This window comes from Strix aluco, chromosome 5 (assembly GCF_031877795.1).
Source record: "Strix aluco isolate bStrAlu1 chromosome 5, bStrAlu1.hap1, whole genome shotgun sequence".
Lineage (NCBI taxonomy): Eukaryota > Metazoa > Chordata > Aves > Strigiformes > Strigidae > Strix > Strix aluco.
The window spans coordinates 75,966,269-75,981,823 of record NC_133935.1 but is presented as its reverse complement, the minus strand read 5'-3'; the positions used below and the strand labels follow the sequence as shown (position 1 = coordinate 75,981,823).

General features: G+C 38.1%; 1 protein-coding gene across 10 annotated transcripts in view; it reads left to right on the top strand.

Annotated features, from left to right (window-relative positions):
• Positions 1-15,555, top strand: part of MAGI2 (membrane associated guanylate kinase, WW and PDZ domain containing 2) — a 763,796-nt gene that overhangs the window by 657,073 nt on the left and 91,168 nt on the right. For all 10 annotated transcript variants that reach the window (XM_074827889.1, XM_074827888.1, XM_074827887.1 and 7 more), the window contains one exon: positions 11,742-11,773. In XM_074827889.1, coding sequence (XP_074683990.1) covers positions 11,742-11,773 — 32 coding nt within the window. The remainder of the gene's footprint in view (positions 1-11,741; positions 11,774-15,555) is intronic.

The window sequence follows — 15,555 nt, the reverse complement described above, 5'->3', positions numbered from 1 at the left end:
AATACTGAGAATTGCCTCCTGACTGGATGAACATGAAAGCAAAGAGGTTTATCTCTACTAGGTACATGTCATTGTGGACAGTATCATATCTTCAGCAGCTCAGAGCAAAGTGAATTACCTAGAGGTTCAACCAGGGAACTGAGAGTTTAGAAATTCACTGTTCTCTTCACAGTTTTGTCACTTCTTGGACATCAGCCTTCCACTAACATCCCTTGCCAAATGTTCTGCTTTCCTACACTGAACAATATACTTTCACAGTTAAGACTCAACCATGTAAAACTTGAATCTTTGATGTTTTGTTTCTCTTCCACAGTCTCCCACTATCTGTCAGTCTTTCTGTTCTGCCTGAATCCTATAACCAGGGATAAACTGGTCTATCAAGCTGGTGTGAAGGAGTGGGAAATTGGAAAGAAATTATTACTTTGAATAACATCTGGATCTGAAAAATCAAATAAGCATGCTATTGCTTATTCCATCTTACACCACTGTGGCCAAGTGACACGATTACCTTTTCATTATGTTGCCATCAAGTGTTTATCATTCTGCCATGTGGTATGAAAATGAGCCAATTATAGTTAACACACCTGAGCTCCTGACACTTCCCATTGTCACAGAAGAGATTTCAAAGGGAAATCAATAAAATTCAGAACCATGCTGACAGCTTAATGCATATTAAACACAAAATTGAAATTACTACAATGTAATTTAATGACAGAAAGGGAATTAGATAAAACCAGCAGGCTCTCTCAGTCTCTGTAATTTAAATTATTTGTTGCTTTATGATGAACTTCTGTCCAGTGCTCCCAAACCTCAGGGAAATCAGGAGGAATGAGATTCTGACCTCAGCGCTGAGATCACTAACAGACATTCAGGGCCATCTGAGATGCACTGGGATATCAAGAAATGTTCACTGGCATGGCAAAGTCAGTGGGAGACTCAAGATTGTCCAGGATGAGAACTGAAGCTCTGAAGTATCCCATAGAATCTGTGTCATATCTGTCAATCTAGCACAGATTTCTGAGTAACATAAGATATGGCACCCTTGATACTAGACCTGTGGGTATGCATCTGTGTTAAATTCCTAATTCACAGACTATGACATCAAAATTTAGTTGCCTGAATATCAGTGTCTAAATTTGGTGCAGGTGTCTATGTGTGTATTATAATTGATGGGGACTTCAGTAAACTGCAGAAATATAGGCATTCTATACTAATTGAGATGCCCTTGGGTATTCCACCTCACCTCCCACCTATACGTCCTTTGTAACAGCTGGCAACGCCATGAGGCTACATATTCCAATCCAAAAGACACTAGATGGTGATGCAACTGAGCTGGTATCTGGAAACTATTCAGTACAAACAACAGAGTCCAGACTGTTTTTCAGGTCACTGCTAGGCTGCCATCTCTGTTTGGTTAGCTGAAATATTTCTAGACTCAGTTCTCAGCTGTTCTACCTCAGTTGCATGGTTCACCAATACTTCCAATGTGCTGTTTTTCTGTCTTCCATTAGAGCAGAGCATTGAATTGCAAGATTTCCCATTCAGAAATAGTCATGGACACCAAGGGCATTTCCCTACATTTATTAGGGAATTTTCTGATCACTGTTTCAGGGATAGGATTAGCTGGTTTTCAAATCAGGATCAGGACAGAGAGGGAAATCCTGGGGACGAGAAGGAAAGTCTGTGAGAGTTTGGAAAGAGGCATCTAAAGAAGGGGATAGCTGAGAGGAAACATGGATGCAATGTAGGAATTCAGAAGAGGAGGAACTGGCAGCATAGATGTCAACACTAAATATCTGGTGACTCTTTTTCATCTATGCCTTAATATGAAGCTTACATATAAGCAAATGAATATATTATTTAATGTTTTTCCCCCACACTTTTTGTGAATGTATTTTCATGAAAAGGACTTTAGGACACTGTGTACGAAAAGCTTATGCTCCATCTATATTTTAACAGAAAATATTGGGAACATGCCTTGATATTCATCAAAGTGACATGCCATAATGCAAACTGAGATCTCTCTAATGTGCTTAGAAAGTGTAAAAGCTTAAATGGGAGCAGATTCTAAATACATGAAAGAGCAAAGACACTGGCATAGTTAGGCAGAGTTTCTGACTGTCAGAGAGCTCTGAAAATATGATGCAGTTATTCCTGAAAAAATAGTTTTGAAGCTTAAATTAGCTTTCACTAAAGCCAGGCTGAGTTGTCAGACATGTTCTTAGCAAGCATACAGAGACTATATGGGTATGGCAACACTCACAGGCCCTTCTAGAAACAACAGTCACTAGCTGTCAGGTCTCTGAAGACTCAATTTATATTCTAAATTAAGTTGCTGATTCAGTCTGTATAATATATACCAGTCTTTTCACCTTGGTGTGTCTGCTCTGCTCAGGGAGAATTGTGTGCAACAATATGTTTGCCCAAGACAGTGCGTTACCTGCATTACTATCTCTTGAAGTATTAGAGCTGTACAGTAGAGAGCGTAATCCCTATCCTGGACACATGAACTAGTGACACTAGTGACTAGTGACAGCAGTCACTGGACAACACACATGAGCAAAACTGGAGATTCTTCAGGAAAAATTTCCTTCTGCCAGACAAAAGGTTCTTCTTCTTGTCTGTACAGAAAAATAACCTTGACCTTTTCAAGGTGTTGGTAGAGTTTACAACCTGTGAGATCTCGTTCTCCACTCATCATGTGTTAGTACCTGGGCATGCAGTCTTTTGCTAATTGGGTTAGTATTTAGCTAAAATACATATATTATAGACCTCAGTGAGGAAAATCGCAGTTCATCCAGTACTGCTTGCAGTTGCAGATCATAAACTAGGATATGGACCTAAGCATTTGAACTTTTAGTAGGAACTTCTGCAATAAAAGGCAGGAGATGAGGGTCTTCGTCCATTCCATGATATCTTTTTCTACTCCAGGTCAAGTTGTCCCATTAAAATCTGTTCTAAATTGTACTGTAGCAGCATTTTCTCTATTCCAAGACAGGGCTGTCCTTCAGATAACATAGTTTGCTATCAACAAGGAAATAAATCTGTAACAGTGTAACATTGTTCTGGTAATAGGTGCCAGAAAAGAGAAGAAAGTTCATATAAAAGTGTCATCTAATGAGACATTCTAGAAGTGTTTAGTATCAAACTTTGTCTCTGGAAAATAACTACTCTTGTTGACCACATACAAAGCTACTTGTTCCAAAAATACATTTCTCATTTCCAGCTATTGTTGTAGAGTTTTTTATTGTTTTTCCCAACTCTAGTACATTTAAGCATCAAAAACTGTCCTTGACAATGTTGCATTTGTCTCTGCACTATTTTAACTATGATCCAGAAATCTCTCCTTCACATCCAGATTAATCAGAAGGAGATGGTATTTAGTTTGTTATTTTCTAGTTTCATAAATTATTTTAAATCTCTGACTGAGAAGCAATTCACAGAGCTGTAACAGCCAAGCAAAATAAATAGCTGTATGTCCATTAGAATATAAATTAACTCATTACTATGCCAGCTTCTGACCTTTACTGATGTCTGTATTCTTGCTAACAAAGACTCTTTGCTATTCATGAAAGTGAAAACTTAATGGTAGCTTGAGATTCTCTGGTGTATTTTAGAGCAAACTCTTATAGACGCAGGTGACCAGTGAGGGTCCCAGCTTGAACAGCAAGTACTTCTGTCATTCATGACTTTGAATAGCTATCCTTTTTCTAATTATTTGTGAAGACCTGAAAATTATTGGAAAATTGTTGCTTAAGAAGGCTAGGTCAGTGAAACTTCATGAACTGCACAAAAAGTGCTCCAATGTATAAAAAGCTGAATATTGATTTAGTACCTGATCTCACAGTCAATTATTTTTTTGTATCAGTTCTATAGACTTCAGTGAGATGAGATCAGGTTTAATTTCCCATGGTACTCCTCTACCTCCACATCACTTCTGATAAACCTCTCCATCTTGCACTTTATGCTAGTCATCAAGAAATCTGAAAGTTTGAAGGGAAGAAATATAGACTTGGAGTCATGATGCCCCCAAGACACCTGGAGAAGAGATGAGCCACTGAAGGTGCTACCTCAGTGTGGTCTAAAGCTCCAGCTGACCTTCCTGTGAACTGTGCCTGCTCTTTCTCTTGCACCTTCATAGAGTGACTATCTGTGGGCAAGAAAGTATTTGTTCTTTGGAGTCACTTTTCACAGGTCTAGTAGGACAAAGAGAGTGAAAAATAGTACTGATTTGGACTGGAGCACTACTTCTGTAGCAGTCTCACCTGGGTTGAGATCAGGAGCAATGGAGTAGGGACGATAAAGCAAAATGCCACCACAAGTGACTGCTGAGGATCAGTTTGTACTGTTGCAAGTGTCTTTCAGGCAAAACTGTTTAATAACATCTAGGAATATTTATATAAAGCCTTAAAGGAGACAGACCTATTTCACAGTTTTATTAATCTGAACCTGTATTTGCTATAACAACTGGTGACCGTAACCAGCCTTCATCTCAGTGCAGCACAGTGCTACATCAGTTACTGCCATGCTGCCAGTGTATAGCCTACTGCAAGGGAAAAGACACTGGGTCTAACCATATATGATGTTGTGGGCCTGATCAAACATGATGGGTCATTCATCTCACTCTGATATGGGATGTGTTGATTTTTGACCCATTGCATCGGGTGCCATCCCAACCAAAGACCAAACGGATCCTCCACAGCATGGCGCCATCACTCTGAAGGACAGCTGACGACAGGACTAGCTAACTATGCTTGAAGAGCTAGAACTCCCAGTCTTCTTACAGCTATTCTGTGTTTCAAGGTAAATCAACTTTTTGTTTTTGCTAGAGTAAGAGCTCAATACTTAAAACTGTTTGAAAAAGATGGATCTTTGAAAAAATAATACATAATAATGATTCATTTTATTAGAAACAGAACTACTAATTTCCATTCCCTATACATCATCTGATATTTTAAATATGACATGACCAATTCAAACTTTTTATCACCTGCTTGTTTTCATAAGTATTATTTCAGACTCATCATCATAGAATGGTTTGGGTTGGAAGGGACCTTAAAGATCACCTAGTTCCAACCCCCCTGCCATGGGCAGGGACACCTTCCACTAGAGCAGGTTGCTCAAAGCCCCGTCAAACCTGTCCTTGAACACTGCCAGGGAGGGGGCAGCCACAGCTTCTCTGGGCAACCTGTGTCAGTGTCTTACCACCCTCACAGTGAAGAATTTCTTACTCATATCTAATCTAAACCTACCCTCTTTCAGTTTAAAACCATTAACCCTTGTCCTGTCACTATAGTCCCTGATAAAGAGTCCCTCCCCATCTTTCCTGTAGCCCCCTTTAAGCACTGGAAGGCCACTATAAGGTCTCACCAGAGCCTCCTCTAGGCTGAACAACCCCAACTCTCTCAGCCTGTCCTCACAGGGGAGGTGCTCCAGCCCCCTGACCATCCTTGTGGCCCTCCTCTGGACCCTCTCCAAAAGGTCCATGTCCTTCTTATGTTGGTGCCCCCAGAGCTGGACACAGTACTCCAGGTGGGGGCTCACTAGAGTGGAGTAGAGGGGCAGAATCACCTTCCTCGACCTGCTAGACACCCTTCTCTTGATGCAGCCCAGGAAGTGTGCTGCAAGCACACATTGCTGGCTCATAGTCAGTTTTCCATCCCCTAATACCCCTAAGTCCTTCTCCACAGGGCTGGTCTCAATCCACTCTTTGCCCAGCCTGTGTTTGTGCTTGGGATTGCCTTGACCCATGTGCAGGACTTTGCACTTGGCCTTGTTGAACTTCATGAGGTTTGCACAGGCCCACCTCTCCAGCCTGTCCAGGTCCCTCTGGATGGCATCTCTTCCCTCCAGTGTGTCGACCACACCACACAGCTTGGTGTCGTTGGCAAACTTGCTGAGGGTGCACTCAATCCCACTGTCCATGTCACCAACCAAGATGTTAAACAGCGCTGGTCCCAATACCACCCCCTGGAGAATACCACTCGTCACTGCTCTCCACTTGGACATCGAACTGTTGACCGCAACTCTCTGTGTGTGACCATCCAGCCAATTCCTTATCCACTGAGTGGTCCATTCGTCAAATCCACATCTCTCCAATTTAGAGACAAGGATGTCATGCAGGACAATGTCAAATGCTTTGCACAAGTCCAGGTAGATGATGTCAGTTGCTCATCTATTTTAATTCATTGTTTCCTTTTAGATTTTGTTTACTACAGTATATAAATTAATTGAATTTACTTCTTGTCATTGTTTTTCTGAGAAGGGGAAAATATTTGAAGAATAATTGAATAACACTATATATTTGTTCTATGTACACACACAAAAAACCCCCCATTATCTCTCCCACCAGTATTTTTGGAATTTTAGCTGGAGGATCTTTTGTATCTTATTGAGTGAGCCAAATTGTAACTTGAGTTCTGTGCACCTAATCCAAACACACCTAGCATAACTCAACAAAAGGTAAACATACAGAAGGAGAAGCCAGATGTAACATGAATGGTAAGAAACAATTCCCTGCATGCTGCTAATGGTGTACACCATGAGTCTGAACTCCCAGAGATGTTCTCCACTGTCACATCCATTTGAAGTTAATGAGTATTTGACACCTCTAGAACTGAGGCCCCTGTGCGGGCAACTAATAGACATCTCAGAGATCCCAGTGAGAGGAAAAAAAAAAAAGCACAGAAAAAAACATCTATTGTTACAGTAAATTTTCTAGAGAAGAAAACTTCTGAAGTGTTGTCACATGGATGTTGATAAGATGCCCATGGAGTCAGTTAATGCTGTGGGAGTGCTCATCAGTCATCTGTTCATTAACTTGCAAGCATCTACGTGAGAAAGGTCTGTGCAGTACTTGGGACAGTTTTGCTCAGGAAGCCACGTGCAACAAGGCTTTTATAACACAAAAAACAAAAAAAAAAAAAAACAAAAAAAAACAAAACCAAAAAAAAACCAAAAAATCAAGAAGCCCAGTGAACGCTAGTGGGCAAAACACTTGCTGTATCATCAGTGCAACAACTGATGTGGAGGGAAGTTGACATTGCTTTGGATTAAAAGGCTTTATCTTTGATGCTGTTGAGTTCCTCCCTGCAGCACTACCACACTCTGTTACTGCAGAAATCAAACTGTTCCCAGGCTTCAATTTAATTATACATATATGTTTGCCATAGAGGTGAACATCATTAAAGGTCCTGCAGTTTAGCAATACCTATGTTAGTTACTTGTGATTTTACAAGGTCTTAAGAACTTTTCCAGGAACCAATACAAAATAGTGAGACTGATGGAGATGGAGGTGGAGATGGAGATGGAGATGAAAGCATCCACATGGCAGCAGACTAATAAACAAAGACTGGTTCAGTATTACTGACATTACAGAATATGCCAAATTCAGGATTTTACTGGGAAAAAAAAAAAAAAAAAGAAAGAAATTAGGACTCTATCTTGCAAATGTTCTAAGTCCTGTCTGATAAGCTGCTTTTAGAAAACTACACTTTCCAACAATAAATACTGACTGAAGTGTAAGGCATGTGAAATCTGTAAGCGTATTTTATGACAGAAGCATATTTAAATTTGTATATAAGAAGAAATAGATACAATGCGTGTGATGTGATTTGTCTTTTGTTATAGGATATCTTCAATGAAAAGGAGAAGTACAGTAAACTGAAGCTGGAATTTGCCTTGATCTGAAAAGAGAAAAAAAAAAAAAAATCCCTTAAATGCATTTGAATCCAAAATCTGTTTTCTGTTACTGGTGTTTTTTAGTACAGTTACAACATAGAAACCATCACAGCTCTGATTTCCAGGGAAGCTCATTTTGGAAGGTGGTAAATATAATTTAAAAAGCAATGTCAAAACCAATTTTTCTAACACTGCTTTATGAGAAAATGTAATTCTGATTTTTAAAAAGCATATGGTTGGTGCTGTACCTTGACTTCCTTATTTAAAATGTAACAATTAAAATTTCAGTAAAGGTGTTAGCCACCAGCTGCTGTACCTTCTTACAGTTTAAATGGTCAACACTGAAAAATAAATCATGATATTCTCCAAACTAACTTTAGAGAATATGTGAGGTTATGTATTTTATCCTCGCATGCTTACACGTTACATACCATAGTATTCTTCTGCTAGCATCTGGCTGAGTGGTAGTGGTTGCTCCTTGACACAAGCCAAAAACCCCACTCTCAAAACTAATTCAAACCTGTACTGATGCCTTTACAAGGAGTGTTAATAAAGACTTATTTAAAACTAATAGAAAGACATAGGAGTCTTCAGAAAGTGAGCCACAACTTATTTGGTGAAGCTATTATGAGAAGGGATGGCTGTCAGGCACATGGGTGAGCAGAAAGCCACTCATGGGAAGAATAAGATGCATGAAGTATTTTTAGGTGGATCTAAGTTGACTTTTATTATTTCAGATTTTAAAAGTGTATGTGAGTATGGGGATGAGAGGTGTTTATATGTATATAATATTCTCAACTGCTCAGGTTTTTATAGAAGGCATCACAAGTTGGATGGTAGAAGCTTGGGAGTTTGGGGAGGGAGAAGTGGAAATCTGGAAGTGGGATAAGGAGGTTATAAGACATTATCCAGTATGTGTGCCTAGTTAGATGTGAGTTGTTTAGAATGTTGAGCAGCATTAGTACTGTATTAATACTCAACAGAAGTTGAAAGCTGCACTCTTTGGAGGACAAATTTCAGCCTTGCCTCTAAATCAGTACTGAATTGATGCCAGTCCGCCGGTGGCTGTCGTTCAGGTGGGATCCCACTGTATCTGGTGGGGAATACTCACCACTTGTAATGAACCAGCACCAGAAAGTCAAGGGAAAATGTGGTGTTGTGAAGTGAGGTCAAACTAAGTGAAAATCCACTGCTTCTCCTTCCCAGCTGTAGATGTGACTGCAGAAGGTGAATACTGTTGAGTATGCACTAAATGCAATTAAGATATACTCTTCAGGTAAGCTTCTGAGCCTCAATTTTCTACATGTAGAGGATTTGGTCTTTATGCAGAACAATATTTAAAGGTGAAAGTTAGAAGGGAGCATGCAGAATACACAGGAAAGTTCATTTTGCTTTTATGCTTTTTCATGTGAAGTTTCTGTTACACTTACAATGTACTACATATGCATTATGCTCTTGAATTCTTGAATTTGCAGCAATGCAGCAATGGTTGCATGTATTTAAATACCAGTGATAATTCTGGACATGTTTGGTTCACAACAATTATCCATAATCCATCTCATGTTGAATAACTGATAATGCCATACATTGTCTAAAGGTCAGTTTTGTTCAAATTGGGAAAAAGGATGCTTAGTTTAGCTGAGAATACAGATGTTATCTGAGGCAACATTAAAATTGCCATGAAATACATGAAAAATATAAGATAGGATTTGCTTTATGGAACTAGCCCTTCATCTATTTAGTCTAGCACCTAGTCTTTGACATACGTGAGAGACCATCTCATCTTACATGAGGTCTTGGTCTAATAGCTGAATTTAAATCTGACAAATAGATTTTAATATTAGTTCTTTAGAGATTTTCACTTCTAACATGCTTTTGTACACATATGGATATCCAATACTTTTTAAAAATCTTTCTTTGGATCTTTTACTTCCGTAGCATCCTATATCCATTAGTTTTCTTAACATAATTTCATGCTGTGTGAATATATATTGCCTTTTATTTGTTTTGAGTGTAGATGTTGTCATTTGTATATTGCAGTTTCTGCCCATAGCCTCCAAGCTAAGTATAAGTCCATGTTCTCCTTGTTTGGGCAAATAATTGAATTTTTTTATTTGAGGGGGTTTTTTTTTTAAATCTTCACTAGATGTAGGTGTCATTATTTATTTGATTTATGAATACTTACTATATTTTTGATAGTAAAATTTTCTGATAACTCAAGCAAAACATATTTTTAGGTGACGACAGTAAATAAATAGGAAAAAATTACCTTTTAGTTTGACCTGGAGAAATTTTTGCTGACAATAAGTTATGGGAGGTGCACCAGTACCAATAGGAAGGGAGTACTACCTCTACCAGTATTTTCCAGACACTAAATGAGGGTAGTAAGTTGATTTGAGATATCTTTCAGCAAACTTCCTTGCAAGTTTCAAGTCTTATCTTTAGTTCCAAGGGGGGAAATGCTTGTTAACTTTCACTCTTATTAGCTGTACAGAACAATAGCAGGTAATAAAAAGGTAGCCATCTGCCATCCAAGAAGTTATTAAATAAGTTTCTACTACAGAATCTTTAATACTGAAGGTGATGCACAAGCCAGATCTATACAGGATGCCTGTTATCTCAGCTTGAATTTGCACATGGAAAGAAATCTGTCTGCTTGTTAATGTAACAGTTTTTATCCAGCCACTGTAGAGGCAGTAAATATAAACCTTTCCAAGATTATTTTTTCCAATATACTTTTTGTTTGAAAGCACTATCAGCATATACATCAGCATTACAAACCAGCCAGTGTTTCTCTGCAAATGGCTCAAGTGCTTTTTCACTCCAAGATTTTTTCAGTCTAAATGAATTAGATATCATGGCAGAAAAAAATGACCTCATTATCACAGAATTCTAGGATCCTTAGATACTATGTACTAATATTAATCCTGTTGTGATTTTTCTGTAGAAAGATATTTTTCCTAGTGTTCTCATTATTTTAATTTTTTTTCTAGACTCACCTTAGAAAAAGAAATAATTAAGTCAGTACTACTACAGTTTAATTCATTTTTTTTGAATGAAAGAGCAGCCTTCCTATCAGATGTCTCAGTTTAAGCCCCATTTCTGTTTCTGACAAGCAAATGAACTCTTTGTTATTAGCTTTTAATCATACTTAGGAAGGTCCACAGACTTTTTTTTTACCTGCTATTAAACTGAGAATGAGTTTTTTAGTGAAAGCTATGCTGAAAGCTGGTATTTTAAAAAATGTAACCCAATATCCTTTGAAATGCTTCTTTTTATTTAATATTTTAAAGTTTTTTAACATTGTGCTGCATAAGGTAAAAACAGTGTTAGCAACGAGTGCTTCAGATTATGTCCTTTTATGAAAAGGACATATCTGGAGTTTTAAACATTTGTAAGTTACAATAGTTGAAATTCATGAAAAATGCTAAATCAATTTATCAGTCAGTCAATAACCAAGGAAAAGGAGATAACTAGTTGTGTAGAAGAGTTAGTCATGTCTGACCATTTGCTAACTATGACCAAAAAACAGGACAGTATCAAAACAAGCAGCCGTCCCAAGACTTGGCTACCTTATCTAGACTGATGAAACAGTTACTTTTCTCCAGGCTTTTCTTCTAAAAAAATCTCTTGTATTATTAGGTTTTGTTGATGGGATGTTCTGAATTGCTTCTTCTTAAAGGTGCGACTGCATTTGACACATCAATACCAGGTCATTTGGTGTCCTATCCAATGTCCACCAAGACATTTGGAAGTCCTTTTGTTTAGTTCTTTTAATTTCGACCTAATCCCATGCTGTTTGTAAAGTATGGCAATGATCTCAATAGCTCCACTTGCATATATATATATAGGCGTGTGTATATATATATATATATTTGTGTATACTTTTTCTTAGAAATTACCCCCCTGTGGTTTGTCTTTTCACCCTTTGTGTGTAGAGAATTTTCATATATATCAATATTATCTCAAGACCTGAATGAACACAGGAGCATAGGCACCACTTAGCCTCCACTCTTTATGCATCAGAAAAATCTGCTAACATTATTTTTTGTTTATTTCAGGTTTCTTTTCTCCATGGAAAACTCCAAAGCCTGTAAGTTCTCTTTTAAAATTATACACATTGAGTTCATAAGATGACTCCCATTCAAAGCAAATTTCTGTAGACTTTCATCTAACCCTCCTGTTCCCACTCTTGAGACGCCTCTCAGCAGTGCCCCAACTCTAGGTGAGACAGGATCAGGGGTGGCCTCACTGGTAACTCCGTTGAGTTGGAGTTTGCCAGCAGTAGTCTGGAGAAAGGAACATCTCAATGTTAAGATAGGTGTCAAGAACCAGAAATACAGTGGCTCAAAAATGAGAGGTCTGGAGGAGAAGGCAGCAGAAGACCCCAGCAGTGAGGCCAGTCTAGTTGGCCTTCTAGTTGGTGATCTCTTTGAAATGGACAACATGCTCTTTTTCTGGTTTACAAGTGGCTTGAGCTTAACATCCTTAAAGTGATTGTTATTCTTTCTTGCATTAGTAGATCTAGAGCTGTAAATAGTCACACTTCAGGTGAGAACTTGGACTAGATAACTTATTGAGGTGCCTTCTAACCAACATTTCTGTGTTTCTATGATTTTGACGTTAAATCCCAAAGTATGAAGACCTTTCCTGCTGTAAGACTGTAAGCAATGACTGTATTTATTCAGTTGACAACACATGTCATTTTTTGAAGCAGTGACAATGTCCACAGTGTAAACAGAAATCATAGGCTACTATTTTCAGTTGTCTGGTTTGGTTTGTTTTGTTTTTTAATTTGGCTTTTTTATTTAGATTGTAAAGACCTTAAAGTAGTGCAATCTCTCATCAGGGGTGTGTAGAGGAATAAAGAGCCCTGATTCTGCCTGAGGCTTCTAGGAGCAATAGGAATAACAACAGCAATATTTTTTAAAGGATTTATAGTTTTCTTATGGGGGGGGGGTGTGGTGTGGTATGTTGAATCTGGACAACTTCACAGTCTCTCATATTGGATCATGGCATGTTTAATGCATACCAAAATAATTTTTGTAGCCTGTCAAGAACAAATACCAATTAATTAATCAGTTGATGCAACTCCATCAGACTGCTTCAGCTTGTGGTGGTTTTGATGTAAAAGGCTAGAGGATGGATGTAATATATCGGAATAAGTATTGGATAAGTTTGTTTATTCATCTAAGTAACAGGACATTCGTGAAAATAAATCTGACTATTAAGGGCTAGCTTGTTCTCGTGTGTGTAAGATTCCTGTCTGACTGTGACATTCAACTTTTAATCTCAGGTAAAAAGTGATAAAGAATTTGGAACTTACTTGTTAAAGAGCTACATTCAAAGATCTCCCAGTCAGTGCTCACTCTCTCTACATACACATCAAATATATAAATACCAGCATATTGTTGACAGTTGTCTGCACAGGTTTTTTATATAAACAGTGTAATAGTTCATATGCAAGTAGCACTTGCCAATAATCAGAATCTAAAGAAACAACCTGAGTGATGCAGTTTTTCATGCAATGGTCTGAGGAAACCAGGGCTCACAGAAAAATATAACACTGTTGTGTGCAGATACTGTACGTGCATGCAGGCTAACCATTCACAGCTAGTCTATTTTGGGGTAATCTCAGCAAGAGAGTTTACAAATGATTAACCAGCTTAAGGTAGTGTGCATTCCTCTGTCTGTCACTGCTTTAACTAGAGAAATAATCAGACATAAATTTCTAGTGCCCAAGACATGAAGATAAGATTGCCCCTGAAGCACTGAGTGTCTGCAGACAGTCTGAAGAAATAATGCCAACACCAGGAGGTATAGAAAGTCTTCCCAACACCACAGCACAGCCTTGTAGGTGTGTAACAGGAAAGAAATACTGTAGATGGCCCAAAACCAGGTTTCTTTTCTGCTTGGGTGACTACTGCTGCCCCCTCACCTCTCTGGCCACACAGTGGAGAAGCACCCACTGTTCTTTAAAGCAAAAAGGGGACCATGGGCCATTGGCTGGAAGAGGAGAAGAGACAGGCTCCTCTGCCTGAGGTAGAGGCTCAAGAATGGCATGCACTGCATCTCAGTCTGCTCAACATCCCAGAATAATCTGGACTGACAGAAATTTCCTGTGGTTTCTATGTATATAGTGCATATATTACATATATCATATGTAACACAATTTGATTAGTGCAAAATGAACTTGAGCAATGTCACCAAACCATTACCCCAACTTAGATTTGATGCCCTGCACTCAGTGCCATGCTTACTCATTTCCAAGAGTGCCTTCATCTGTGAGTAAACATTATGATAACTCACACTGCAGAACACTATGTGACTATTTAATTAATTGATACGGGTTTGGGAGATATAATTCCCCTTGTGTTTATCTGTTTATGTAACTATTTATGTTAGCAGTATTATCCACAAGTAAGAATATTTTGCTAGGCCTTTAACTTCACACTTGAAGATTTAGAGCTAACCAGCAAGCAAGAATTAGGTATATGAGATCCAGTAGGGTTTTGCCAATTGATCTCCAGTTTCTTGTCCTTCCTCCAGGGAAAAATTTGCTCATTAAAGATAATTATATTTTCCTTTCTCTTTTTAAAGCCTTCTCTAAATATTTTAATTTGTTCAGTTTCATATTTTGAAAGAGGTAAGTGTTCTATTTCTCTGGCACTGTTCAAGAAATTAGGAAACTTTCACTTCTAGATAGACAGAGCCCCACATGTTCTTCTGCTTCATAATGATAAGATAGATAGTTTGGTTTCACTGACTTGTATTGTTTTTTAAATTCCTAAACATCATTCTCCATTATTTTCCTTGATCATAAGGAACTTCTACTGTGCCCAGTTCTCCTTTCCTATTTAGACATAAGGGTCATAATCAGGTTTGTTTCTGGAGAACTTTAAATTTACACTTCCATGATACAATGATATACTGTATATATGTTTATATATAGCCAAGGTAAATCCTTTAGAGTCAGAAGAGCTATCAGAAATATTATTGTGACATTCATGTGACTGGTCACACAGGCTAATTTACCCAATACAGAGGACAAATTCATCTTGGTATAAAGGGTACCTGAAGGTACCCTAGGTACTTTCCTGTACCTAAGCTATTTTGATGACAACTCAGGTATCTTCATAGGTCACTATATTGCACAGGATCTACATACCTATAGTGCCCTCTTATATCACATCCTAGTTGTCATCTTTTGTATCTGACCCAAAAGAAGTGTGTCTTTCTTTAACAACATTGGTGAATATTGAATGCAGTATTCCATATCTTCATCATTAGCTCTTGATAGCACTAATACTTTCCTTTCTCAACTTAAATATCATACCTGACACATACTAGTGCATGAGAGTCATCCTATGATTGACTGAGATACCTAGATCTTTCTTTTCTTCATTGTTTCTAATGAACCAGCCCTACTTACTGCTGAAACTCTGACAGAAGCACAGCTTGAATTATAACACTACTCTTTGTAAAGCATGAGGTCCTAAACAACTTAAAATGTTCAATATCCATATTCTGTTTATTTTGAAGTATGAAGCTGAGTGTCAGATCACCTGGGATGTACAGAGTGATAGTTACTCAGCATGTTCACCAGGAGGACTCTAAAACATCTGTAGTCCACACATACTTGGTATGGAAAAATCATGATGCTGTTAATCATCAGAATAGAGAGCAAAGCCTACCTGCTGAGCTGAACACCTTCTGAAACCAAGAAACTAAAGGCAAACAATAATCACAGAATTTGTAGAGCAAATTTGCTGTAAACCTGCAATCACCTTTGATAAGAAAATGCTGATGCAACACTAGAAATTGGTGGGTTTTAAGTACAGTTCAGTTTGTTTCCAAGAGTCATTTTTTTGTGTA